Source organism: Sinocyclocheilus grahami, unplaced genomic scaffold (genome assembly GCF_001515645.1).
Source record: "Sinocyclocheilus grahami isolate Dianchi unplaced genomic scaffold, SAMN03320097.WGS_v1.1 scaffold564.1, whole genome shotgun sequence".
NCBI classification, from domain to species: Eukaryota; Metazoa; Chordata; class Actinopteri; order Cypriniformes; family Cyprinidae; genus Sinocyclocheilus; species Sinocyclocheilus grahami.
In genome coordinates this window covers 307,436-334,796 of record NW_015505743.1, presented here as the reverse complement: position 1 = coordinate 334,796, position 27,361 = coordinate 307,436, and the positions used below count along the sequence as shown (strand labels likewise).

Genomic DNA, 27,361 nt, shown 5'->3' with positions numbered 1-27,361 from the left:
TTAAAAGCAGTTGTGCAGCTCAATATTTTTGAGGAAATTGTGATCGATTATTTTCATGATTCTCTGCTTTAAGCAGCATTAAGCAGAGAATCGCTGAGCTGTACAGGAGTAGATATGACATAAAAAGTCTTGCATCTTTTTTATGCAAAACTGCTGCAAACAGGAGCTGTGTCAGCCAAAATAAGCATTTTGATAAATTACAGGGTCAGACAGTTTATTTGTTCTTGTACTGCTGGTGGCAAGATGCAGTGGGTGCACAGCGTGTTTTCAGGGAACGAGTATTAAATTAAGATTTGTACATGTTTCATTCACTGATAAAAATGAATGAGGTGATATTCGTCTAAACTTCTTCCTCTCTGCAGGCTTGGACAGCATCATGGCTTTTATCATTAATAAAAAGTAGTCACAAAAATGAAAGCCTTAAGCAATCAAAAACATTTTGGCCTAGCAAGAAGAATAATAAATTACTAAATTCCAACTGCACTTAATGTGCACCAAAACAAGAAAACAAAATAGACAAATAGTTCCCAGAAGTCCCTGTGCATAGGCCTATAGGATTTTATGTTGCTCAGTTAACGTTTACTGCATTCATTTAGCTTTGTGTTTTTTTTTTTGTAATTACACTGCTTATATAATATACAAATGTAATTCAGTTTAGGTAACTTATGATGAACTTTGATTCATCACGTGGCAGTTTTAAAGCACCTGTATTGTTATGAGAGTTATAATCAGTATATTTTAAGGTCCAAAACAGATTAAGTAGGTTAGTATGTACTCATATTTTATTGTTGTATATATATAGCCAAGTATAACAATGAACAAAATACATCCACTAAACTGCCAGTGCCATCTCAGAGTTTTTGAAAAGCTGTCAGCATTTATTTAAAATTCATGGCAACCACAGCTGGCAATATTTTACCTTAAAAATGTCCCCCCCTCCCCTCAGTGTAGCAATACCAAAGCAAACTATAAGGAAATATCAGAGGCCATTTAGGGATTGAGTATAACAAAGTTTCTAAAACCAAAACTAAGTTAAAACTATGCAGCCTAATATTATAACTAAGTGGAAACCAAATACAAATATCATAATTATACTGATAGCACTATAATAATCACTCTGCACTCAAGAAACGTGAAGTCAAAATAGCATCATCAGCACGAGGGACCTACTAACCGTTGAACTGTCACACATTATTATCGCCAATATTATCGCTTTGCTAACACTTCTTTAATTGACAGAGTATACTTTTTAATGCTTACTCTTTCTGTGTAGTCTGTGTGAAGCAGAACACTTTGCTCTTCATCTTTGCTGGCGCTGTAGACCGACTCACGTTGAAGGCTAAAGTCGAGGGGTCTTTAAGGGAGTTAACGAGTAAGCCAATAGTTAATCTTCTCCCGCTGTGCTAAAAAATAATAAAGCAAAAGTAATAAAGTTGGAGACCAAGCGCCAGAGCCGCAGCCGGTCCCAGTGCAAAGACAAAGGGAAGGAAACAGGTTTTATGCCACTATGGACCCTGCAAAGTTTTCCAGGAAGCTCTGGGGCGCGCGCAAGCAGCTCATCCTGATGCTCGCCCCGTTACTGCTGCTCCCGCTGCTCTTCGTTGTGCCACCAAAGGTAAAACGTTGTTGTTAAAATTAGCCACTTGCTGCTTTGGCCTTTTGAACCCAGAGGATGGTTAAATATGCGTTAAAGTAGCCTAATTGTGCCACCCAGTTGATTACAATAATGTAAATGTATGCAGATATTGACCTATTCCAGAATACAATTGTTTTTTCAGTAATAAGAGCATGAGCACGGGTTTCTTAAAGGGACAGTTCACCATAAAATTACATTTCTGTCATCATTTACTTATCTTTATGTCGTTCCAAACCTGTATTAGGAACAAAGAATAAGACATTCTAAAGATTGTTGGTAACCAAATCGTTTAGTGTCTATTGACTTACATTGCAAAATAAAAAATACTGAGATTACTCAAAATCCAGAGGCCCCTAAAACCATTTTAAACACAGGCATACATGTTCACATGCTTAAATGGCTTTGCTGTTGGCAAAATGTGACATTTATTTGTAAGAAGGACAGCATAGAGGCACCTTTGAAGCAGAAAATTTGCTTGCGAGGTTTTGAATGATAAACAGGTATTGTCTAAAAAGAAGAAAAAACGTTCTGTCTGTCATACTTTTTTGAAAATGTTCGTAGTTAATGTGATTATTAATACTGCACTCTCATACATCTACTAAGGATGATCTAATTAATAATGAAGTAAGAATGAGTTAGTTCAAAGTAACTGGAAAATGGCTCAGAAAAGTGAAATTATTTGTGAAAAAAGGCCAGCTTCATTTATTTACAAATGCAATATTTTATAGTGCCTTCCATAGATTTCAGAAAATGTATATGATGTGTCAGTAAAGCAATGAAATAATTATACTTGATTTATCATATTTAATATTCTTCCCTGCATCTACACATTCACCTGTTTCTTTTTCAGGAGGGGAAATGTTTGTATGTGGTGCTGCTGATGGCGGTGTACTGGTGTACCGAAGCACTCCCGCTGGCGGTGACTGCAATGCTTCCCGTGTGCCTCTTCCCCACCATGGGAATCCTGCCTTCTAAGAAGGTCTGTCCGCAGTACTTCCTTGAGACTAACTTCCTGTTCCTGAGTGGTTTAGTGATGGCATCTGCTATAGAGGAGTGTGGTCTCCATCGCCGAATAGCCCTCAAGGTGCTGAAGATCGTCGGAGTGAAACCTGCCTGGTAAGAAAGAATCTGCGTTGAAATTAGGAGATCTCCAGTCTTAAGTTTTGGCAATTGTAGAAGGTAAACACATGGACAATTTGTATAACAATATATATAATATACAGTATAATAATATTGTAAACATTACAATAGGTGTCTGAAGGTATGCGCTGGTGCAAAAAGTGCAACGAAAGTATGGTCATTTACTCAAATATCAATTCTATTAGCTGCTTCAGCTTTCATCAATTAATAAATAGGAAAGTGCAGCGATTTTTTTTTTACTGAATGTGTTTCTAAATATTAATACTGAACCATTTGACTCAGATTTAGCACTGATTTCATTGTTCTCTGCTTCACGATGTACAATACAGTGTGTACTACATGTGTATGGTCACATTTTATTGTACTAGTTACTGTAGGAATGTTGCATAATAGTTTATTAGGTTTGGCTCTACTTGTCTTTCTTTCCTCTCCAGGCTGATTTTAGGCATGATGATCACTTCCTCTTTCCTGTCAATGTGGTTGAGTAATACAGCCACAACAGCCATGATGCTGCCCATTGCTAATGCCATACTGGAAAGCCTTTTTGGGAATCTGGAGACTCTAAAAGAGAACTGCAAGGACAAGAGTGATCCAGAGGGTGGGTGGGGAGAAACTCATAATGTATGTGTTTCAAGCTAATTAGGAATTTAAAGTCCTTAATTTTAACATTTTTATTGCAATCATGACATCAGCATACTATCAATGATTTATTTGGTTTGAGGATGTGTTTGAGTGTGAAATCAACCTGCACACATGAAAATATAATATACAACCGGAACGGAAAACTTTGAGCTGAAATTTTTCAACAAAGCGCTTTTGAAATTCAATAATTTTTTAATGTACAAAGAGAGTGAGAATGCTTCTTTTTCTTTTTAAAAATTCAGCCAGAAGCTTGTTTTTATTCTGAAATTTGCTTCATATTAGAGTGGTATTTTTTTATTAAAAAAGTAAACATTCCATTGCAGGTGATTCTCGGGTGAAGATGCATGTGCTTCCTTGTGAAAAACAGGTGCTGACCACAGAGAACACGTGAGTGAGAATAATTAATCTGTGACATTCTTTGAACAAGCAAAGATCAAGCACAATGCGCTTGAAGATTTGATATAAATTTACCATTAAATGTCAAACATCATCTCTAGAACTTGCAGATATTGTAACAACAAATGTAGAGTAATAATATTAGTAATAATCTAGACTCCATTGTGGGCCACGTGGACAACCTTATGAATGTTCTTATGAAAAGATCATCTTTTCATACTCTTAAACAATAAAGTCTGAATTATTAAGAGATTCTATCCCTCTCTGTAACCTCACAGACCGGATTGGACAGACAGATCAGAGCAAAAGAATCTGGAAGAAGTCAGAAGAGAGGCTGAATACCAGATGAAAGTGTGGAAAGGTTTTCTGATTTCTATACCTTATGCTGCAAGCATCGGAGGAACTGCAACCCTCACTGGCACTGCCCCTAATCTGATCCTGGTGGGTCAGCTCAAGAGGTATACCATTTTTCCATGGTTGTCATTGTAAATCACCATACCAGTGATTCTTGCATCTTGCATTCATTCTTTTATTCAACTACATTCATTTACACGATGCTTTTATCTAAAGTAACTTCCTTCTGAGAAATACAATGGAAGTGACTTATCTTAAGGAGACAATAACATGAAAAGGGCTGCAATACAAAGTTCCAAATTGCTCTGAAGAGTACAGGCCAGTGAATTATGGAAGAGATGTGGATGTTTTGTGAAGACAGAAAAACAGTCATTGATGTTATCTATGATAAATATACTGTTTTCCACTTATGCTTACCTCTAAAATATTTAATTGGCAAGATTGGCAGTGCAATGTTTATTATATTATTAAAAAAAAATCCTCATTCATTAATAGAAAAGTCATGGAAATTCATGTCTTTTAAAAGAGAGTGCACTACTGTACAGGCAGCGTTAGCATTATATCATGTCAAAATCAGTGCTGGATGACACCATGTTGCTGTCATCTGCAGTCTGCAGTCAAGATACGAGTTTGTTTTCAGATCAGGCTTCAATTCACACATTTAAAGCTAATGCAATCCTAACGAGTGCATTAGCTTTAATTAACATGCATAACATTTCATTTCTCGTTACCACTGGATGGGCTTAATTTGTCTTTGTGCTACTGAAAGGTGTAGTACAAAGATCTATTCATTGCTCATATACCTTTATATATGAGCTTCACTATGTGGCAGACAGTCCTGCTCTTAGGTGAAAACAGTGTTGAACAATTATATGGCAGTCGAACTGATTGTGCTTGTGACATATACTGCCCTGTTTCAACTAATGCATGCTAACATGAATTTTGGATGGCACCAGGCTTTTGAAAAAGCTGTTTAGTAATTAGGTCACCACCAACAAGCCAAAATAGAACCTAGTTTGATTTCCTAGTTTGAGTGCCACAGAGTTTGAGATGCCCCAAATCCCAGCTATATTAAAACAGGTTTCCCAGGCAAGGCAAATGTTTTAAATGTCAAAAATAATCAACTTTTAGTAATTAATAAACACGAAGCAAAGACATTGCATGAGATTTGACATTTTCAGCTTTGTAGAACAAATTGAGAATTTTAATGTACACATATATGGTCTTTTCACAAAATTCGAAACATTCAATTAATAATGAAAGACCAAGGGGGCCTTCGTGAATCCACTTCTGAAAGCTAAAATGACAAATGGGACACTGTACGGTCACATGGACTTAACAGACACGGGCATGCCGTGGCCATTGTAAGTCTGCAAGACTGCAAGTACACATGAAGTGTGCCATTTGGGACCAGGCCCTAGTTGGGTCAAGTGAAAGTGTGTATATTTAGCAATTTTCTAATTGGATACTTCTAATTGGTCTTCAAAAGTTCATGCAAACCCAAATGATCCATGTTACCTATTATGATTTTAGAATGGTCCAAAGAACATCTTGTGTGCTTTAGTCTGACCCTTTGTTCAAAGGAGTTCACATGATCAGGGTAAGAAGGAATTTAAAATATATTTATATTGCTTTAACTCATTGGCTGAATAAGCCAACAAAATCTCAAGGCGATTTGTAGCAATTTTAAGTTTTGGCAAATTGGTGGCTAATTTGTATGAATTTGTTCATCTCATTTATACATTTTCATACGATCTGCTTATGCCCCTGTGTGAGCCCGTTATGTTTAGGGGTGGGGTTAAACATAAACCCTCCTGAAGACCTTAGACTGAACTGGCTGTCCTTAAGTTTGGTTTACACATATAATTCATAAATGTCATAAAGTGAATGATCAAAGGTATGCACTGTTTTGTTAAAATCAAAACAATGCAGTGTTGTCGTTCAACCTTTAACATTTTAGAGGTTGATTCTCTGTGAAAAAGCCAGAAGGTGAGCTGTACATCTCAAATGGAAACTTTCTCACTGAGATATTCATGCAGTCTACTGTACATTTGTTTTATTTTCTTGCATACTTCAGATGCAATTAAATGTAGCTTTGTTAATGTAATCTGAATGTGTTTCCACCATCAGTTAGGGAAACATTTTCTTTAGTAACTCATTCAGATACAGGCTCCAATCATTTACCATAATTCATCACTGATGTTTAATCAGCTTAGAACATCTTGTCTCATAATGACTTGACAAAAAAGGAGAGACAAAAGCAGAGTTGAAGTTAAACAAAATATGCATTACAGCTGATTTGATCACCAGTAAAGTTTTTAATTCTGCCTTGGCCTTTAAATTAAAAATGTATTAGAGTGAATTAAAAAGTGTAATTTAATTAAAAATGTAAATAATAATTAATCTGTTTCTGTAAGAAAAGATAGATCAAGGCCGTACTTAATAGATACAAAACAGCTGACACTCAATTATTACTAATCAGTTTCTGAGGAGGAAATGACTATGGAGATCTAATTAAAACTCTTATGTTTTCATGTTCTCTGGACAGCCTTATCTTAAATTTGTGATAATATTATATATATATATATGTGTGTGTGTGTATATGTGTGTGTTAAGGTCTGCTTACTTAACACTAATAATGCATTAGTGATTTTTTTCAGTAACTATTTCTGCTGGTTACATTGATATGCCAGTAGGTGGCAACAAGTTCCTACTTTTATGAGTGAGTTATTTACTAAAATTAGTTTGAATTCAGTTTGATTAGTTTTTATTTAGGAACAAAACACCTGCATGTTTCTTGAATACTTGTGATTTTTAACTGTTTTTGTTGGCGGAGCAAAAACAGCAAAAACTAATTTAACTGTCTTGCATGTTTTTGTCTGTAGCTACTTCCCTGAATGTGACCTCATAAACTTCGGCTCATGGTTTGTCTTTGCCTTCCCGCTGATGCTTATTTTCCTCATTTTGGGCTGGATCTGGATTGCTTTCCTCTATGGCGGACTCAATACACGGTAAATATGCGGACTAAATGCATGTGCAGAAAATTACATGTGTACTATATCTGTCACATGTATGTTCCCGTTTAGTTCCTGTTTGGCCTTATTTGGTTAGTTCCTGTTCACGTTATTAGTTAATCATGGTTAATACTGTTCACCTGTTATGTTTCATCATCCCTTTTGTCTCCACTCCATTTAAGCCCTGTGTTCTCCTGAGTTTGTTTGTCTCGGATTAATGTTGTTGATTTATTGGTCTACGTGTGTTGATGCTATTCAGTTCTCCTGTTCTTTGTGTTTGCAGTTATAATTAAAGTCTATTTACATTCACTCGTTCTTCGAGCGCTTTACTACAACCACGACCCGTGACAATATCAGGGGTTTTACATCTTTTCTATCTCATAGGCCCAAAAGTATGATCATCCTCATGGGCCTCTACTTCTAAAAATGTAAAAGGCAGCTATTTATGTGTGTGTGTATATGATCCCAGTTTCAGTATTTATTTTCTATTTCTACTTTTTTGTTATTTCATAATTTTTATTCATTTTAATAAATGCATTATTGAATTTATTTTAATTTTTGCACAGTTTTTACTATCTTTTTCTTAGACCCCAGGTTGAAAACCTCTGTACTGTACTATATTACATATCACAAATGTGTAACTGTTTTACTCAGGCTTTGTATTAGCAAACATGATGAACGGGCAGCTGCAGAAGCAAAAGCAAAAGCTGTTATTGATGAAGACTACAAGAAACTTGGCCCAATAAAGTAAGTCACGGAGTATTTCAACATATCATAAACCCTGCTTCCCTCTATTCTGACATTAATTGTGTTAACATATCTTCTTTGCCCCTAGATTTGCAGAAGGATCTATCACTTTTTTATTCATTATTTTTGCTGTACTTCTGTTTACGCGAGATCCAAAGTTTGTAAATGGATGGTCGGTTTTCTTCACGAAAGGGTAAGACACCGTGACAGGCAGGTATTGAAAAATCATGGAGGTATTTCAAGTGTCACATTTTCACATGAAGATTCATGCAAGATGAATGAAATATTAAAACTGTCATATTCTGCTTGAGCATTTTGTTGAAGTTTTATCTTTAGGTTTTTAGAATAGCAGTTTATAGGGTGTTGATTCATAGATTATGTTTAGGTTGACCTTTAAAGATGCAATTTTTTGAATCTCTAAAACGTTAATGTAAAATTCATGAGGGACTAAAAACAAACTTCATAAAACATTATTTTAACATTATTCACCTAACTAATAATTAGTATAATTGGCTTTGTCACAACAATGAAGACAAGGTTTGAGAGTTGTTGGTCATAATTTAATATCTAATACAATTCAGTCCAACACAATGGCACAATTTTTGTGCCTTTATGTAAAAGTCAAATGCATTTCATATGTGCTACAACAAACCTGTGCCATCAGGATTTAATTTATTCTTCCCAATGAAAATGTATGCAATTAGGAGTTTCTTTAAATATTTTAATTTAATTTAAATAGTGTTTATATTAATGTCAATCATTTAACTAAAAACTAATTAAAGAAAAAAGTTTTTTTTATAAAATATATATACTATGTTTACGTTAAAAAACATTTCCATTTAGAAGGAAGAAAATTAGTCTGTGCATATGTAAATAATTGCATCCAGAAATAAAGACTTCCTCCTCTCCTTTGGTTATGGCAATTACATTGATTCAGTGGTTCATATTAATGTGCTAATGAGAAATCAGGATTGCTGCTTGCATTCATGCCTTGCCTGCACAATTGTTTTGACATTTTCATTCACGCAACATATCTTATTTGCAGTTGTATATTATTTAATGGCAAAGTGAGTGAGTTTTCTATTTTAAAGTACTTACAGCTACTTACAGCTATAAGACATTTGTTGATGATACATTTGTAAAAGGAAGACTTCTGTAATGTCTTTTTTCAGTCGACAGTGAAAAATTGGTGATCATTCCCATTTTGTTTGTCCATCAGTAATTTTCAGTAAACATTTTGTTTGATTGCTCTTTCCAAAAATGTTTCACAAATTCATCTTCCTTTCAGACTGCTAATTCTCGCTCATTCTTTGGCCCCTAACATATTTAGATTGTCCTACCAATGGAAGACTGAGACAGGAGTTCTCAATCAACTTTTTTTTGGAAATTTGGTGACTTCACTTAACTAAACAATTCACAAATTAAGTGACAATTATTTTAACTGTAAATTCATTAGAAGCATCTGATAACTAGTCAACCAAATAACAACCATCTACCAACAATTCAACCATCACTGTGTCCAAAATAACATTGCAACTGTTAAAAAAAGTTCTATTCACAAGTCCTATCACATGGCCTCATGGGATAGTAAAGTGTCCATTAAATTCACACCTCAGAATCTCAAAGAAAGTAGCAGATCAGGGTATGTTTTATGAACACTGTGAATTCGGACATAGCATACAGTTTCTTTGTCTACTATAAACAGTAGTAGCAAGATAGTATGCATTTTTGGATGCAGCCAATAGAAAGCTACGGTTCATACATTAAATATTCATCCTAATAGCATCCGTGGTCTTGGACTGCTTATGAATTCTCAGCTCAACAATTTAAAACAGCAGAACAACTTTTCTATCCACCATCTGAAGGTCGCACTGAATAACTTCACTTTGCCCCCAATGTTGCTAATTGGAGCTTGAAAAAGCAACACTGAAAGTAACACTAGCAGCGCTTCACATGTTTCTGTGTTTATCTCCTTCCAGCTACGTTTCTGACGCAGTAACTGGAGTCATCATTATCTCCATCCTCTTTTTCTTTCCATCCCAGTGTCCATCTCTCCGCTGGTGGTTCGATTCAAGAGGTCAGTGGGTGATTTATTGATTTTCTGTTTGTGGTATTACAACAGCTGAGAGCTATGAAATTATACATTTTAAATCAGAGAAACTCAACAAACTCAATCAATATTATTAATTGTATATAATAAATCAGGGCCCTAAGACATAATAGGCTTATACTGGGCTTGAATTTGGTAAATTGGAACACCAAATTTGTAAATTGGGACACTGAATGTGTTGTGAATTTTTGGCAGGACAAACGTTGCCACTGCATTCCGTTACCACAGTAACTTTCTAGCTAGCGCAGTTTATTCTGGCAGTCAAAGAGGTTTCTAGAGTACATGTGAGTGTGGTTTATGCTGAATAAGACGAGGAATGTTAATGATTCAGATTAGTGTGTCTAAGAGAGATCCAGCAGAGAACTGTGTGCAGAGAGATTATAATAATCTCTAACAAATCTTTCCACGTATCACTGTTTCTTTTACACTGTGTACATTTCTTTTGTCTATATTTGGAAAATCTGTTTGCTAATTTTTAGTAATCTACTCTGCGAAAAAGTCTCTCTGATTAAAAATATTTAGTCACTGGCTGTAAACGTGTAAAATTTATGTTTGACTTAGAAGTTCTGTAAAATAGTGATAATACTACACACTTATTGGCGTCTAAAGTTCCATGAAGAACCTTACGCATCTATAGAAAGGTACTTTACTAAAGGTACTTTATAGTGGAAAAAGGTTCTTCAAATATAGATTTTTGTGCTGAACTTTAGAGGTTGATTCATCGTAGTAATAATAATGAAGGCAATATTGATTGATAAAACCCATTTTGTGAAACTGTTTTGTTTTTCAGTGTTATGTTGTGAATACTTTCTTCATATTTATTTGGTATTTTTAACAGTGCACATCAAGTTATTAATTCTAGACCACATGTAAAACATGAATGTTGTGAAAATAGTACTTCCTGTGTGTTAAGGGCTAAATATGCTTTCTAATTTGTACTTGTAAAATATAAATCCTTCTGTTCATCATGGGTGGTATTTTATAGTGAAGGCTGCGAAAAGTGGCAGCATCAGACATTCTGGAGTCCACATTTAGCATTTTTAGTAGCAATCAAATGAAGTACAGATCTACATTTCATCTCCTGTCAGATGCATTTTGTTCTCTACCAGTTCCAAATCAATTTTCTTTCCTTGTGCAGTTCAAAAGATGCAATCAAATTCAGATGTCAAATACACAGTATTTGTGCAACAACATGAATGTTGAGTGAGCTGTAGATTGGAACTGCCTTAAACTTGGTGTGGTTTTATATACATTTATGAATATTTTATATATTTGTGTATTTATACAGGATCATTCAGGTTAATGGTCGATCAATATGCGTCTTTCAATAATCTTTTTTTTTTAAATAAACAATCCTTGACCCTCTCCAAATGGAATATCTGAATGCGTCCTACTATTAAATCTTTCTTTCACATATGATTTGCACTTGAGATGGTCAGTCAGCTTGAGGTCATAATTCATTTTCATTTTTATCGTTATCTCTCCAGCCTCAAATACACCATATGTGCCCCTGTTGTCATGGAGAAAAGCTCAAGAGAGCGTGCCGTGGAATATTATTTTGCTACTGGGTGGTGGATTTGCAATGGCCAAAGGCTGTGAGGTACCTCAGTATATGCTTTTCACTTTTTGGACTGAAATACAAGCTGGAACTTGCCATTACATGGCTAAAATGTCAAATTGTAATTAATACCTAAAAGGATCTAATTCAGTCAACCTGTTGATAATTCACTAGAAGGCATTGTGTAAACCCTATGACCCTCATGATTTTTTGTAAACCCTATGACACATAAAGATTTTTTTTTTGCCAATAGGAGTCAGGGTTAGCAGTATGGATAGGAAATCATCTGCAGCCTCTAGCCCAGGTTCCTCCTGCTGTCGCAGTCATCTTCATCACAGCCTTCATCGCCTGCTTCACTGAATTCGCCAGTAACACAGCCACCATCATTATCTTCCTCCCGGTCATTGCTGAACTGGTATGGACAAATGTACCACATAAAATGTGTGTGTGTGTATGTATATATATTGTACCTATTAGGGCTGTCAAAATGGCTGAAAAACGAAATTCGAATTTTGTACTTAAATATGATTAAAATTCGAATTATATTCGAATTTAAAATGCATCATTTCAGTTAGGGTGAAGAAAAGCTTTTGGCTTCTCTCCTGAGGCCACAAGAGGGCGCATCATTCAAAGCATAAGATAACATCTGCGAAAAAAAGTGCATAATGTTTAAAATAATGTTTATAAACCAATTATAAATACGTTGCTTAAACAACTATAAACAAAAAAACATCATGTATGTATGCATAGTTTAATACAAAGAGCGGAAAGCCAATCACACAGAGTACATTTTTCATTTAAAAATGCAGTGGAATGGGGAAAAAACAGCCATAAAGTCTCGATATATATATTCTTTCAAAGTAAAACTTGCATTAATTTTACATGGCTTTCTAAACACGCAGGCTCTTTTGTGCAAGACGCGAGTGCAACAGTAATAGATGTCCGTCTAGAAAATGCGTGAAAACTGCGTTCTGTGTGAACGGCTTGGTTTCGGTTTTGACGTTAACAAAGATCTTCTCCGCATTGATGTTCTCTTTTTCCGCTATATTTTAAATGAACAGCGCAGCAGCGCCGCATCTAGTGACGCAACGTTTTTGCATTCGAATGTGGATTTTTATTTTAAATTCGACGAATATTCGAAATTCGATTTTTTTTGACAACCCTAGTACCTATAGAATTTTCATGATACAGTAAACAGTAATATTGCTAGTTGTAAATATTAAAATATTATTACAATTTGAAATAAATGCTTTCTAGTCTAATATATTTCATTTACAATTATATTTAGTCATTTAGCAGACGCTTTTATCCAAAGCAACTTACAAATGAGAACAATAGAAGGAATCAAAACTAACAAAAGAGTACTGAAGCAGTACATGTAGCAAGTAAAAAATAAATAAATAAATAAATATATATGTATATATTTACACACACACACAAAGAAAAACAAGTAGATAGAATAGAAAAAAATAGAAAGCTAGTGTTTTTTTTGTTGTTGTTTGTTTTAAATAAAAAAAGAAAATAAATAGATAAAGTAGAATTAAAATATAATAGAAAGTGCTAGAGTTAGAGGGTCAAATAAAGATGGAACGGATGTATTTTTAGTCGTTTCTTGAAGTTGGCTAAGGACTGCTCGGATTGATTTGGGCAGGTCATTCCACCAGGAGGGAACAGTTAATGAAAAAGTCAGTGAAAGTGATTTTGTGCCTCTTTGGGATGGCACAATAATCTGCTGTTCACTTGCAGAATACAAGCTTCTAGAGGGCACATAACTCTGAAGTAATGAATTTAAGTAAATGGGTGCAGAGCCAGTGATGGTTTTGTAGGCAAACATTAATGCCTTGAATTTAATGCGAGCACCTACTGGTAGCCAGTGCAAATTGATGAACAGAGGTGTGACATGCGTTCCTTTTGGCTCATTAAAAATTATTCTTGCAGCAGCATTTTGGATTAATTGTAAAGGTTTGATAGAACTGGCTGGAAGACCTGCCAAGAGAGCATTGCAATAGTCCAACCTGGATAGAACAAGAGCTTGAACAAGGAGTTGTGTTGCATGTTCTGAAAGAAAGGGCCTGATCTTCCTAATGTTGGATAAAGCAAATCTGCAGGACCGGGTAGTGTTAGCAATGTGGTCTGAGAAATTCAGCTTAACATCAATCACAACTCCAAGGTTTCTAGCTGTTTTTGAAGGAGTTATTGTTGATGAGCCTAACTGGATGGTGACATTTTGATAAAGTGATGGGTTTGTTGAAACCACAAGCAATTCTGTCTTAGCCAGGTTGAGTTGAAGGTGATGGTCCGTCATCCAACAAGAAATGTCTGTTAGACATGCTGAGATGCGAGCAGCTATCGTCAGATTTTATTTATTATTATTTCAAAATATATTTTTTTGCCTGTGATATTTTGATGAATAGAATGTTTATAAACACCCTTTTACTGTCACTTTTAATCAATTAATCAATGCATTCTTACTAAATAACATACCATACACACCATACCATCAAATAAAGTGACATTTATTTTAAAGACTTTTTTATTTTAGAATTTTAAATTTAGAATGTTTTTTAAAATTAGTCTTTACTAATAAATTACCAGTTAAAAAACAAAACAAATTAAAACATTGCTTAAAATGGCAAAAATGGCTTTAAAAGCATCCAACATCATTTATTTAACGATGGCGCCTAATTTGATGTTTTATCTAATGTGATTTAATTCATACAAGTGTGACTTAAATGTCCCAATATTAAGCATATATGATTTTATGTTTGCATAGTTTATAAAATGAAAACAAAATCATATATAGCATTACATTGTGACATTATATCCACGAAATACTTTATTTTTAGGCCATCCGTGTGAACGTCAACCCACTGTACTTCATGATCCCAGCAACAACTGGTTGCTCTTACGCTTTCATGCTTCCTGTGTCCACACCTCCCAACTCAATCGCCTTTGCCTCCGGACACCTGATGGTCAAAGATATGGTGAGAAAACAACCACAAAAACACATTACATCAGAGCACAGACATGTTGTTTTCAGTTGCCGAATAAGATGTGTGTGTGATGTTCACAGGTTAAAACAGGATTTGTGATGAACATCCTGGGAATTCTTTGTGTGTCTTTGGCCGTGAACACCTGGGGTCTTCATATGTTCAATCTACACACATACCCTGATTGGGCGAGACCTTTAAATGCTTCCTCAGCAACTGTGGCTACACATGCTATAGCAACCATGAATATGACAGGTTAGAGAACAACTACAGATACGGATACAAATACGGATGCACAGTCAGGCCAGATTCTGTATATACTGTAGATATAAGACTATAAAGAAATGGAAAAATTGCTTAACTGAGGGATTCCCGCTGTGGATGGATCAACACTATCATGACCTCACTTCCTGCTTAGCACTGCCCTCTTGTGCCTTGATGCAACTTCATCAATTTTGGGCAGGACATTTAAAAATGTTTAAAAACTTGTAATGTTTATACAGATATATGTAGATTTAAACTGGTAGGAAGCAAGTTAAATTCAAGATGTTAAAATCTTTTATGCAAATCTCAACATTTTTAATAAAGTATCCTCTGCATCTATTTTTTTAGATTGTAAATGTGTTGTTTTAATGTAATTTGTATTGATGTTGTAAATTTGTTGTATTTATGCAGTAATTATTCATTATGTAACATTTCTATTTTCTGTTGTTGTGATCTTGTGTTCATTGTCCATATGTCCCAATTAAAGCATTGATCCATAAAAATTATGTAAAGTTATTGGCAAACCTCTAAATTGACCCAGTGACCGATTTAACACTTAAATCCATATACAGTGGTGTGAAAAAGTGTTGGCCCCCTTCCTGATTTCTTATTTTTTTGCATATTTGTCACACTTTAATGTTTCAGATCATCAAACAAACTTAAATATTAGTCAAAGATAACAGTTGTTGCTGCTAAGGGTGGCCCAACCAGTTATTAGGTTTAGGGGGCAAACACTTTTTCACACAGGGCCATGTAGTTTTGGATTTTGCTTTCCCTTAATAATAAAAACCTTCATGTAAAAACTGCATCTTGTGTTATCTTTTACTAATATTTAAATTTGTTTGATGATCTGAAACAAAGTGTGACAAACATGCAAAAAAAATAAGAAATCAGGAAGGGGGCCAACACTTTTTCACACCACTGTATAATAAAAAATATGACCACCAGTGCAGGTACAGAACAGGAGAAAATACTGTGTAGGATTATGGGAAATGGTAACATAAGAGCACAGAAGACCAAAACAGTACATATTTGATAAAAACCACTTGAAACCAGCAAGCACAGTATTTACCGACTTCCCTTTTAAACATATGTTTTTGTATATCTTCCTTGTAAGGTTCAAGAAAAGAGCAGATTCGTTTTTTTCTGCCATGTCATGTGGTGTTGTGTAAGTGACCATGTTAGAGGATGTGCAGTGTGACCAGTGTTTGGGTTTCATGTGAATCTGAGCAACTGAATGAGTCAGTGTGCATGTGTGTTCAGCATCCAGCTCAGAGTCATAGGATTGGGTGTATATAAATATTTGTGTATTCAGTGCCCCGCTCAATATGAAGCTGGACAGTTCTGCTATTATGACCAACCTTTTAATATAGAGATAAATCCATGATCTTATTCAAGCCTCCATTTAACCAACAGTAATGATGCCTTTAAGAAACTACCATCTCTCTATTTTGACCCTCAGGTATGTCAATATTTCTGCAATTATAAAAGACATGTGCTTCCAAATAGAGACATTTATTGATTCTCATTATAATTGAACAAGAAGCAAATGGAAGTGGACAAAGTGGAAATAGGCTGTATTAGATTAGCGGTAACATTGTGTTCTCATGTAAATACTGAGAAATATTATTGCACTATATTTATGAAATATGAAGTTGTTGATTTTGCTATTGCTGTTACTATAGCAATTAATTACAATAATATGTAATATAACATGCTGTGAAATAAAGTTCAATGGGTTTAGTAATCAAATGTTTCACAATGAAACTTGCTATTTGTTTGTCTTTTTTGTCAGTTGATATTATCAATAGGATATTCCCCCACAAACTTCTGTTTACACATCCTCATGTCTTTTGAAATCTGTTTGACTTTTTTTCTTCTGTTGAAAACAATAAATGTTTTCTAGAATGTCAAAGCTATTCTGTCATACAGTGAAAGTAGATGGGGACCAGTGGCTGTCAAGCTGAAAAAAGAAAAACCATAAACCATTAATGTATCATAATAGTTCATGTACTTTGTAGGTTGTTATTCATAGAAAGTCTTGTATGAAAGGAAAAAGCAGACTGGAATTTTTACAGTAAATACTTCCTTTCTGTTCCACTAAAGAAATAAAGTTAAATGGGTTTCAAAAGACTTGCAGGTGAGTAAATGATATGATTTGTTTTCCCTTTTAGTTTATAGAAGTGATTTAATTTGCTTAAATGGTTCATTTTCTATTAAAACTGCTGTAAGCGATATAAGCCAATAAAGACTCATTCAGCTATCCTATAGAGATAAACATTTTCCTTTCGTCTCATTTCTAACTCTCTTTATATAACAATTGATCATGTCTTTACTATTTATGTGTTTGTGTGTGTTAGAGCCTCAGTGAGGAGCAGTATGGAGGCGCTGTGGTTGTGTTACTCTTCTCCGACTCCTCAGAGTGCAAGTCACCTGCTCGCCCTACTTGTTTTCTGTCTCTCATTGGCTGCTGTAACTGCTTCACTAATTTTCCACTGGCTCATAGACCTTTTAAAATATGACATCCAGACAGCATTGGTTGCAGTTGGTATCTATGCCACAGCTGTGTTTATCCTGTCATCTCTCATCCATCCGTTCCGATGTGCCTTCACGCTAATCTTCCCGACGTTGTTCACCCGACAGGGCCGTAAACTGCTCTTGTCCACATCCGTGATGATCGTAGTGCTGTTTGTCCTACCCAACATGGCCGCCAACATTGCAACTCTCACAGATGTTGTGAAATGTGCATCAGAAAAACTCTCTCAAAGTCTCCTAAGCAGCTCAGACCTCATCAACACCATTAAAGACAATATCGTCAGAAGAGCCGAGGAGAGCGTGGATGGGAGTTTAGTGCAAACGCTGCGTGATTTTGATCACACCACACATATTAATGTCTCGGAAGTGAAGGGACAGTTGCATGTGTTGAGTCAGCGAGTGCAGGAGGATTTCTCTGAAGTTAAAAGTCAAGTACAGGACCTGAAGCTGCTATTCAGGAGGATCTTTGCTGCTGGTTTTGTTTTGTATTTGTTCAGCGAGTCTGTCATGTACCTTCGGTCTTATCTGACATCTGTAAGATTTGACAACACGTATATCACAGGTGGGCTCAGGAGGAAAGGAGCTGAAAAAGGAATTGTGGTTGAAGCAAAGGATGTGAAAAATGGAGTTAACTCCACCAGTTTCAGAATAACTAAAAAGGAACTTTTCAAATGTCTGGCTCCAGCAATGGTGATCACTCTGTACCTGCTAATGACAGTCTTTTTGATAGTGCTGGACCTTTTCTTGTATTACTTGGTGAAACCAGGTGGGCCTTGGATTTCAAACATGCCATCCACCAACATCAGCATCAATGTCAACTTCAAGGTAAACCACTCCACCAGTTTCTCCTTAAAGATATCCTGATGAAATGTAACTCCAAGAAATGAGTCTTTGACCAATTGCGATTGTTCCTCATTTGTAATTCGCTTTGGATAAAAGCCTCTGCTTAATGCATACATGTAAATGTAGAATAAGCATTGTTGTTAAATTTATACTAATGTACAGTAATTAAGTAAATGATAAAAAGTCAAAGTAAACTGGAAGTCAAAGTCAAACACACTTCATAGATACTTTGGAAGTCAGTGGCTACCGTCAACTGTTTGTTACCAACATTCTTCAAAATATCATCTTTTGTGTTCAACAGAAGAAAGTAATTCTTACAGGTCTGGAACAACTTTTTCAGAATTTTCATTTTTGGTGAACTATCCCTTTAAGTAGAAGTTTCCAAAAATACTCAGATAAAGTAAATAGGCCAGTTACTGTTCACCATTGTGAAAAATAATAACGATTCTCTCTTCTCTTCCCCTCTATCTTTCTAATCTTCTTAGGTTGGAACAGAAGTGGCCATTTGTAAGATCTTTAGCTCAGACTGTCAGGTAGAATTGTTCAACTTCAACAGAACTTACACAGCCCTCATTCACTCTGATCCAAACGTGTGTGAGGCTCAATCCAGCAAGCTGAACCCAAGTGTAGTGACGGCGCTGGTGTTCCTCTATCTGTTCAGCTACACCCTGCTGCCGCTGGAGGTCTACGCTCGACGCCTTCGGAGGAAAGTAGCAGCTTCTTTCTTCCAGCAGCAGGAGGAGAGAAGGGTCGAGTTCCTTATTAAGAAAATTCTAACTAAACAAAAAGAAAGACAAAATGAGGTTTTCTTTATAGAACCCAAGCATCAAGATAAAGAAGTCCCTGGGATGATAGATCAGCTATAATACACGTAATACTAGGCTGTATGTTATAAATACCGTACTTAATAAGTGTACATATTCAAATTTGTGAATCAAATGTTTTGTTCAACAACATTTATTTTAAATGTTTTTAATTCATATATATTCCTTGTTTACTTATACTGCAGTGAAGTGGCATGTGTCTGACCTATGATGCTATGAAAGGAAAAAATACCTCAGAGTTCAACAGAGTGAAAACAGCTTTCTGCTTTTATCTTACAGTTAATGATCCATTAAGGGACCGTGTTAGTGATACTGTAGCATAGTGCCTGATCTGCAGGGACTGAATGAACATGACACTAATGGACAGGAAATCGAAAGGTCTTACATCACAGCAAGAAGGAAAGCTGCAGTGGTTATTATATATCTACAGTATATTATACTGTATGTGCATATTATATAAACAAACTGAAATCAGAAAGAAGAGTCAGATACTATGTGCATCATTATTAGTGGTTTATTATATGACTAACAAGTAGATAATGAGTTATATCAGAAAAAAAAAATTATCTTTTGTGAGAAAGATCTCATGTCTTGCTGATGTCAAACTGAACAGGTAGATCTGAATATGCGAACCCACAATGAGGTTTATTTTTTAATAAAGTCTCTGATGATTTCAGGCTGATTTGTGAAGTTTGTGTCATGCAAATTATAAGAATATGTCCATTTTAAACAACATATCAGTGTTGGCATTAGTTTCATAATTCACATCAAATGACCCATATTACATTAGGGATCACATACATAGCTTAAAGGGATAGTTGAAAAACACAAAAATAGGCATTGTGAAAAATGTCTCCAGTGTCCATCCAATGAAAGTCAATGGGTTTTCGAAAGCAACACTTGCTTTCGACCTAACTGACTTTAAATGTGTGAGCAAAAACAACTGATCGAAATGTCTCGTTTCACAGGAGAAAGAGGTCATACAGGTTTAGTAAGGATGCATAATTGATGATAGAATTGTTCCTTTAGGGGGAAACAATGACACCTATAGAGCCTTGCTGTCACATATTTAAAGGGGTCATATGATGCTGCTAAAAAGAACACTATTTTGTGTATTTGGTGTAATGAAATGTGTTTATGCAGTTTAAGGTTCAAAAAACACATTATTTTCCACATACTGTACATTATTGTTTCTCCTCTATGTCCCGCCTTTCTGAAACACGTCGATTTTTACAAAGCTCATCGGTCTGAAAAGCGAGGTGTGCTCTGATTGGCCAGCTATCCAGTGCGGTGTGATTGGCCGAATACCTTAAGCGTGTGACGAAAATGTTAGCCCCTTACCATATTGTGATGATGCCCTGTCCGGCCGGAGTGACGAGACAAAAACATTAAAACCCATTATAAACGAGGCATTTGTTGCATCCAGTGGGGACATAATTACGGATTATAATGACTTATACTGTCTTTTTACGCGTTGCATCGCATAACATAAAACCATGTCTGCATTTGTGATCGGAGAAATGACAAACGACAAGTGCTACTCTACACTGCCCAAAAAACTTGCATATGAATCGTCAGTGGCAAATTCTTTAAATATAAAAAACGTACTTACAGTCTGTGAGTCAGAACAGCCGTCATTGTAGTCTACTCTACCAGGATCAGGAAACAGTCCTCCATAAAATGCGCTGGACACATGGAATATTTGAGTTAAAGTGGTCTGGAACAGGGTTGTAAATACAGCTTAACCACTGATTTCTAGTCGTGTCCTCTTTTGGAAGACCAAACAAAGTAGTTTCGCTTTCACAACGAAACAGCGTCAGACACCTAGAGTATGCAGAGGCCGGCTTGAGTGAGCAGAGGACGGTGGGCTTGAGAACGACGCGGCTGGCGGATTCGACGAAGGAGCATATGGCGAGCTTGCGGCAACCACATGTGACGACAGCGGGCTGGACTCCGCTTCATCCACGGTGAAAGCCGATCCGGCGATCCACAGCACGAAGTTGATGTATTCCCTCAGCGACCAGCACGGATCAGCTCTAGGCATGACGAAGCGGATATCGTCCTCTTTTGGAAGGCCAACCAAAGTAGTTTCGCTTTCACAACGAAACACAGCGCCTTCAAGACATGGTGGTGGCAACGATACTACAGCGAGAATAAAAGTTACGCCTTCTTTCTTTGCGTGAACATTTGGGCGGCGTTATTCAAATCTTCCCACATAGTGACGTAGATATGTGGGGGCGTGTTAGAACGAGCCATTTTAGGTAGGCGTGGCTGACTCTTAACTTTTATAAAGAATAACTCTTTGGATTTGAGACTTTAGTCTTTGCAACTTTACAGATCTTCTTTATGCACCAAGAGCTTTTAACACTCCAAAGAGAAAGGAAAAATTGAAATCGCATCATATGACCCCTTTAAACAAGCTCAGAGATAGAGCAAGTGTCAAGGTGTCCAAAGAATGATACTTTGCTTGACATCACAAATCTTTTGGATGATTGATTTGTTTTTCTTCCATTTTTTATTTTTCAATGTTTCTTTTGGAGCCTGATCACAATCGATATTACTCTTAGTGTGTATGTCTGATGGAAATTTGATAGCCTCAGAGCACCATATTCTTTTTCTTGTGTGTCTGAGGAGGTGGAATAGTTGCCATAAAGAGTTATGACTACACTGGCTGCCACTTCATCTAGACTTTATAAAGACTTTTGTCAAGTCCATCAAAGACTGCATATGGGAGAAGAATAAAGACCCTTACTTTGTAGCTTTGTCCAACTCCATCAGGGATAAGTTCAGCGCTCACTTTCAAGAGCGCCACATTATTCTTGCCTCTGTCACAGCACACTTACAAAGCTCTGCTGCAGTGCCACTATCATCCGTCTCATAGCAACTGCCTCTGTAAGCTGTCTGCATCGCCATGACATTTTAAAGCTAATACACTGATAAAACCATTTTCAGGGAAAGAAAAGGCAAGCATTAGTCAAAGAAACACAGAAAGACATTCAAAGCCAGATCTTGAAAAGATCATTATTAGCATTAAAATGTTTCAGAGAAAAGCCAGCGAGAGCCCTTCAATAAGGTCAGATATGTAGTCTCAGACCCAAAACAAGAAATTAAAGGCAAAAAATTATGTGATGAAAATGATGAGACAAAAAAATGTCTCCCACAGAAGATGGTGATTATGAGGTCATGAAGAAGAGTTGAATGAAGCTGATTCTGAAAATAACACTTTCAGTGCAATATATTAGAGAATGTTACCCAATAATAAAAAAAATTCTGTTCATTAAAAGTCATTATTTACTCACCCACCTGTCAACTCCAAAACCATACTTTCTTTTCATCTGTGGAACCTAGAAGGGGAAATTTTTCTCCAGGAGGAGAACATTCCTCTTTTCCATGCAATTGCAATACAATTTAAAACTACCAAAAATTATGATAAGCCCTATGGTGTTGTATTCACTATAAGATACAGAACAATTTTGAAATTTAAGTTATTAAATTAAAATCTTGTCATGTGCTCTAGGTGTATTCTTGAGAAAAGTAGAGTCAAAGATTCAAATAGGTTTTATAGTAAATTTCAATCTGTTCCTGTGTATTGCTTTTTAAGACTTGAATCAAAGCATATATACATATTGGAGCACCATTATGGTAATTTTATTGTGATTTTGCATATTTTAGAAAGCTTGAAAGCTTCAGTTCCCATTCAGTGAAACAAGAAGAAAAAAAAACTGATTTTGTTCTTATGTTCAGAAGAAAGAAATTGATGGTTTGACATCAAGTACATAATTTCATTTTTTAAGTGAACTGTTCCTGTAAATCATATTTTTGTTTTTAGTCACAAACATATTTCAGCTTAACTATGCAAATCTAAGTAAAATATCTAAATGTTATAGCAGTGGAGAGTGGGGTAAGACAGTCAGTGGAAAAGATGCACCATGATTGTAAACTGACCATCTTACTGAATCTGATTCAAACCCATGTGCAATTTTAAAGATAAATTTACCTCTTTTAAAAAATAATTTAATGATAAATTTTCCTTTTACAGTCATATTTCTTTTTTTTTTTTAAAGCTAACCTAAAAAATATAAGACCAACCAAAAAAAGTTTATATTTGAATCTTTAATTGTTCGCATTTCTGAAACAATGTTGAGCACCAAATTTGTAACCTTCCCAAAAACAGACTAAACAGAGAGTTTGTTGAGTAAAATTAAATAAAAAAATTATTTAGAGTTAAGGAATAAATGTCACTGAAACTTATAAACATTTTAGTTTAAAGAGTATTGGCATGGTAGCTTTTCTGCAAATGTTTAACAGGCCATTAGGGGCTACAGGTGGAAAGATATATCTGCTTATAATGTGATAAAAAGCATCTTCTGGTTCTTATCAGAGAAGGATTTTGTGCACTTGTACATTGTTCAAATAAACTACAAATAATGAGCAAATGATAAACTAAACCAGTTGTGTAATATCACATTAAAATACCGGTTTATACTTCAGAGATTTAATAGAACTGCAGTGACTTATGCTGGGGTAAGTTAAAATGCTGGCACAATTTACCTTAGCTGCCATTTTGGAAAAAACAAACAAACAAACAAAACAAAAAACAGCTAGCTTACCAATTCAGGCTAATATTTAGCTAAATGGTTTGCATGGTTTTACATGTTGATAAATCACCTATATGCATCATAAATATTTTAGACCTGGTTAAATTTGCTTTGATATAACAGCCATAACATCTGCTATGTTCAAATTTCACTTTGACATTCCACTTCTCCCATGTGCTTCTCCTTTTACCTGTATATTTATTCCGAAAAAATATGTGGCTATTTGTTTGATGAATTTTGTGATTGGTGGATGATATATCATCCAATATTTTCATTGGTTGTTTGCAAGTTTGAATTTTGTCCTTGTTTGCATTTAAAGGAACCTATGTACACCTGCAATCTTTTAGCCCCGATGAAGGCCTGTGTGCCGAAACGCGTTGGCAAAATATAATTCCCTTTTTTAATTACATTCTTTGTTTGCTCTGACCCTTTAACATCACAGTGTTGCTGGTTTTGTCAATATCATTTCTCCTTTTCACAGTCTGGCAGAAATGATGGGTGCTTCCAAAATACATGGTCACATAAAAAGTGTATTGTTGCCAATATAGGCTACAGAGGGTGGGTCAACATACCCACTTGCTCAACTTACCCCACTCTCCCCTATATATATTTTTTTTTTGATAATGTAAAAGAAACTATACCTGACCATAGGTACATCCATCATGCACTTGACTGTTTTGTCATTTAAGAATATTTGACAAAACACATTTTTTTATTGTTTCTGAGAGCCAAGTCCAACCCATTTTTCTGTATATTATAGATGACAAATTATTTTCCTTACACAAATAATACACCCCAACATACTGACCTTTATATAGCACATAATTCTGTCAGAAATGCATTAAATATATACAAATCAAGAACATTATTAGATTTCTTTGATTATGATGACAAAATGGATACAGAGAGAAGAGCTAGTTATAATGCACATATTTTAGTGTGGAATTGAATGAATCAGCCCTCAGACACACACAAGCTGAGTTGATTCCGACTGGGGTTATTAGTGCTGCTATGAGTGACACAGGTAGTGACGCAGTTTTGATGACACTTTTTAGATTACGTTCAAAAATACTCATTATACAGACACTCCATACAGATCACTTTAAAATGAACTTTATAAAAGTATGAGCAGATTTGATATTTCTAGAATCTAGATGTTTATAACACATTTATTCGTAGGCCTATGTTAGACACTTTATTTATTAAAGTCTGTATTTATAAAGACCTGTCTCAGTTTTGTACACAGACTACGCTGTTTATGACATAATCATGCATGCAAAAAAATTACTTTCCTGAACACAAGACTTTGCACTCATTAGGGTGAATTCGGGTAATCTGGGTCCTCTTTTGGAAGACCAAACAAAGTAGTTTCACTTTCACAACGAAACACATGGTGGCCTAGCGTGAGCTGAGGCCGGGCTAGAGTGAGCTGAGGCCGGGCGGGCTTGAGAACGGCGCGGCCGGCGGATTCGACGAAGGAGCGGCAACCAAGTGTGACGACCCCGGGCTGGACTCCACTTCGTCCACGGTGAAAGCCGATCCGGCGATCCACAGGACTAAGTTGATGTATTTTCTCAGCAACCAGCACAGATCAGCTCTAGGCATGACGAAGCGGTAATCGTCCTCTTTTGGAAGACCAAACAAAGTAGTTTTGCTTTCACAACGAAACACACAGCTCTTCACAACATGGCGGCGGCAACAATACTACAGCGAGAATAAAAGTTACGCCTTCATTCTTTGCGTGAACATTTGGGCAGCATTATGCAAATCTTCCCACATAGCGACGTAGACATGTGGGGGCGTGTTAGAACGAGCCGTTTTAGGTAGGCGTGGTTAACTCTTAACTTTTATAAAGAATAACTCTTTGGATTTGAGACTTTAGTCTTTGCAACTTTACAGATCTTCTTTATGCATCAAGAGCTTGTAACGCTCCAAAGAGAAAGGAAAAATTTTAATCGCATTATATGATAGATTATTCAGTCAGTTATTCAAGTTCTCCATTCTATTAAAATTGGGGCTACTCGGGGAACAAACATTCCGTGTGGAGGTGTGGGTGAGTGTGTGTGTGGGTGTGCGTGTGTCTGTGTACAGAACATTGTCAACTGGCCTGGGCGCAGATCCCCCTCCTGCTCAGTGATTTGAACCGCTGTATATACTAAACTAACTGGGAATTTGGGAAATGAAATTAACTGTTTACTTCATCCTGATACCTTTGCTTGCTACTGGAATATGCTTCCCAGATTCCATCTCTGTAGCATCTCTCTAGCTGGTTTAGCTAGCTGATAGCTACTGTGAACTTATGCTAATGTTATAACCTCCAATAGTCCACATTAAAGGGTTAGTTCACCCAAAAATGAAAATTAGGCTGCGTTTTACACACCCCAGAGGCATCCTCGGTGTATATGACTTTCTTCTTTCAGACGAATCCAGTTGGAGTTATGTAGGATATCAGACCGAATCAGACAATCTAAGATTTGGTCAAAACCGAGTTGAGGCACGAGGAGTCACAAAAATTCCACAGAGGCCAAAGACAACAGGATGTCATAAATCAGACCCTAGCCCTTCTGAAGCAAGCCTAAACGTGATCTGCCGTAAAACAGTGATTCTGTCCTAATTCCCTTGCATATTAATGGTGGAGTTCCCTTTAAAATCTTAAATGATTCCCTTTGAGCTAAATTATTGACCTGTTTCCCTTACAGTTATTTAAAAAAATGTCTCTGATCTTTCAAGCTCTATCATTGCAGTCAGCGGGTGTTGCATTGCTCCAGTCCAAAAGAAGTGAAATAAAAAGCACCCATCCATAAAACAAAAGTGTCTCACACGGCTCCGGGGGCTGAACAAAGGCCTCCTGTAGCAAATCGATGCATTTTTGTAAGAAAACTATCCATATTCAAAACGTAATAATCACTTTAATCTAGCTTGCGCTCACTGTTGTAAATGGAAGCAGTTCCAGGCGGATGACGTATGAGTTCAGCGTTGCGCATGCGCCGCTCTGAAGTGACGCACGCGGAAGCACAGGGGAGAAATCAAAACAAAACACTGGTCACTTAAAAACGAGGATTTGTAAAAAAGAATGTCGGAGGATTTCGATATAAGCCAAGAGGAGACTGGTTTTCCTTTGCTAAAGTAAGGAAACTTTGCTTCCTTTGCTCCTGTTAACAAATGTTGGTTTTCATGAGACACACCGGTGCATGCGCAACGCTGACCTTATACGTCATGCTCCCAGAACTGCTTCCGTGTACAACTGTTGGCGTAAGCTACATTAAAGTGATTATTACGTTTTGAATATGGATATTTTTCTTACAAAAATGCATCGATTCGCTACAGGAAAAAAATTATAATTTTTGGGTGAACTAACCCTTTAACATCCATTTCTCATTATAGCATATATTATCCCTTGTCATTAGACTTATAAAGTCCCTAAATACATATTTCCTCCATTTGAAGACCGTACCAGATTACCCAAAGCATGCTGAACATTCTCAATCATATTTGATAATGTGGGACAACAAAAAAATGTTTGAAAGAAAAAAAACTAACACATTTTCAACACTTTAATACATATTTTGTTGCTTGAATAGATCACAAACATAATTTGACAACAATTAGGAACATTGTATTATTTATGACACATTTATGTCCTTAACATTAATCTAGTCTGAATCCTATGTCACTGACCTTGTCATGCAATTCCCAGGGGAGCTTCTTGA

The 27,361-nt window shown here is 36.0% G+C and overlaps 2 protein-coding genes across 2 annotated transcripts; both read left to right on the top strand.

Moving 5' to 3' along the window:
- The first annotated feature begins 967 nt into the window (after positions 1–967).
- On the top strand, positions 968–15,178 carry LOC107556306 (solute carrier family 13 member 3). The gene is made up of 13 exons (XM_016239382.1): positions 968–1,615; positions 2,487–2,752; positions 3,211–3,374; positions 3,742–3,805; positions 4,093–4,272; positions 7,054–7,179; positions 7,837–7,929; positions 8,018–8,122; positions 9,909–10,006; positions 11,527–11,639; positions 11,851–12,012; positions 14,444–14,581; positions 14,671–15,178. The coding sequence occupies exons 1-13, from the start codon at positions 1,508–1,510 to the stop codon at positions 14,845–14,847; spliced, it is 1,794 nt and encodes a 597-aa protein (XP_016094868.1). The 5' UTR covers positions 968–1,507; the 3' UTR covers positions 14,848–15,178.
- Positions 15,179–16,004: 826 nt separating this feature from the next.
- ocstamp (osteoclast stimulatory transmembrane protein) lies at positions 16,005–19,095 on the top strand. The gene is made up of 3 exons (XM_016239368.1): positions 16,005–16,313; positions 17,212–18,211; positions 18,715–19,095. The coding sequence occupies exons 1-3, from the start codon at positions 16,270–16,272 to the stop codon at positions 19,093–19,095; spliced, it is 1,425 nt and encodes a 474-aa protein (XP_016094854.1). The 5' UTR covers positions 16,005–16,269.
- The last annotated feature ends 8,266 nt before the right edge of the window (positions 19,096–27,361 follow it).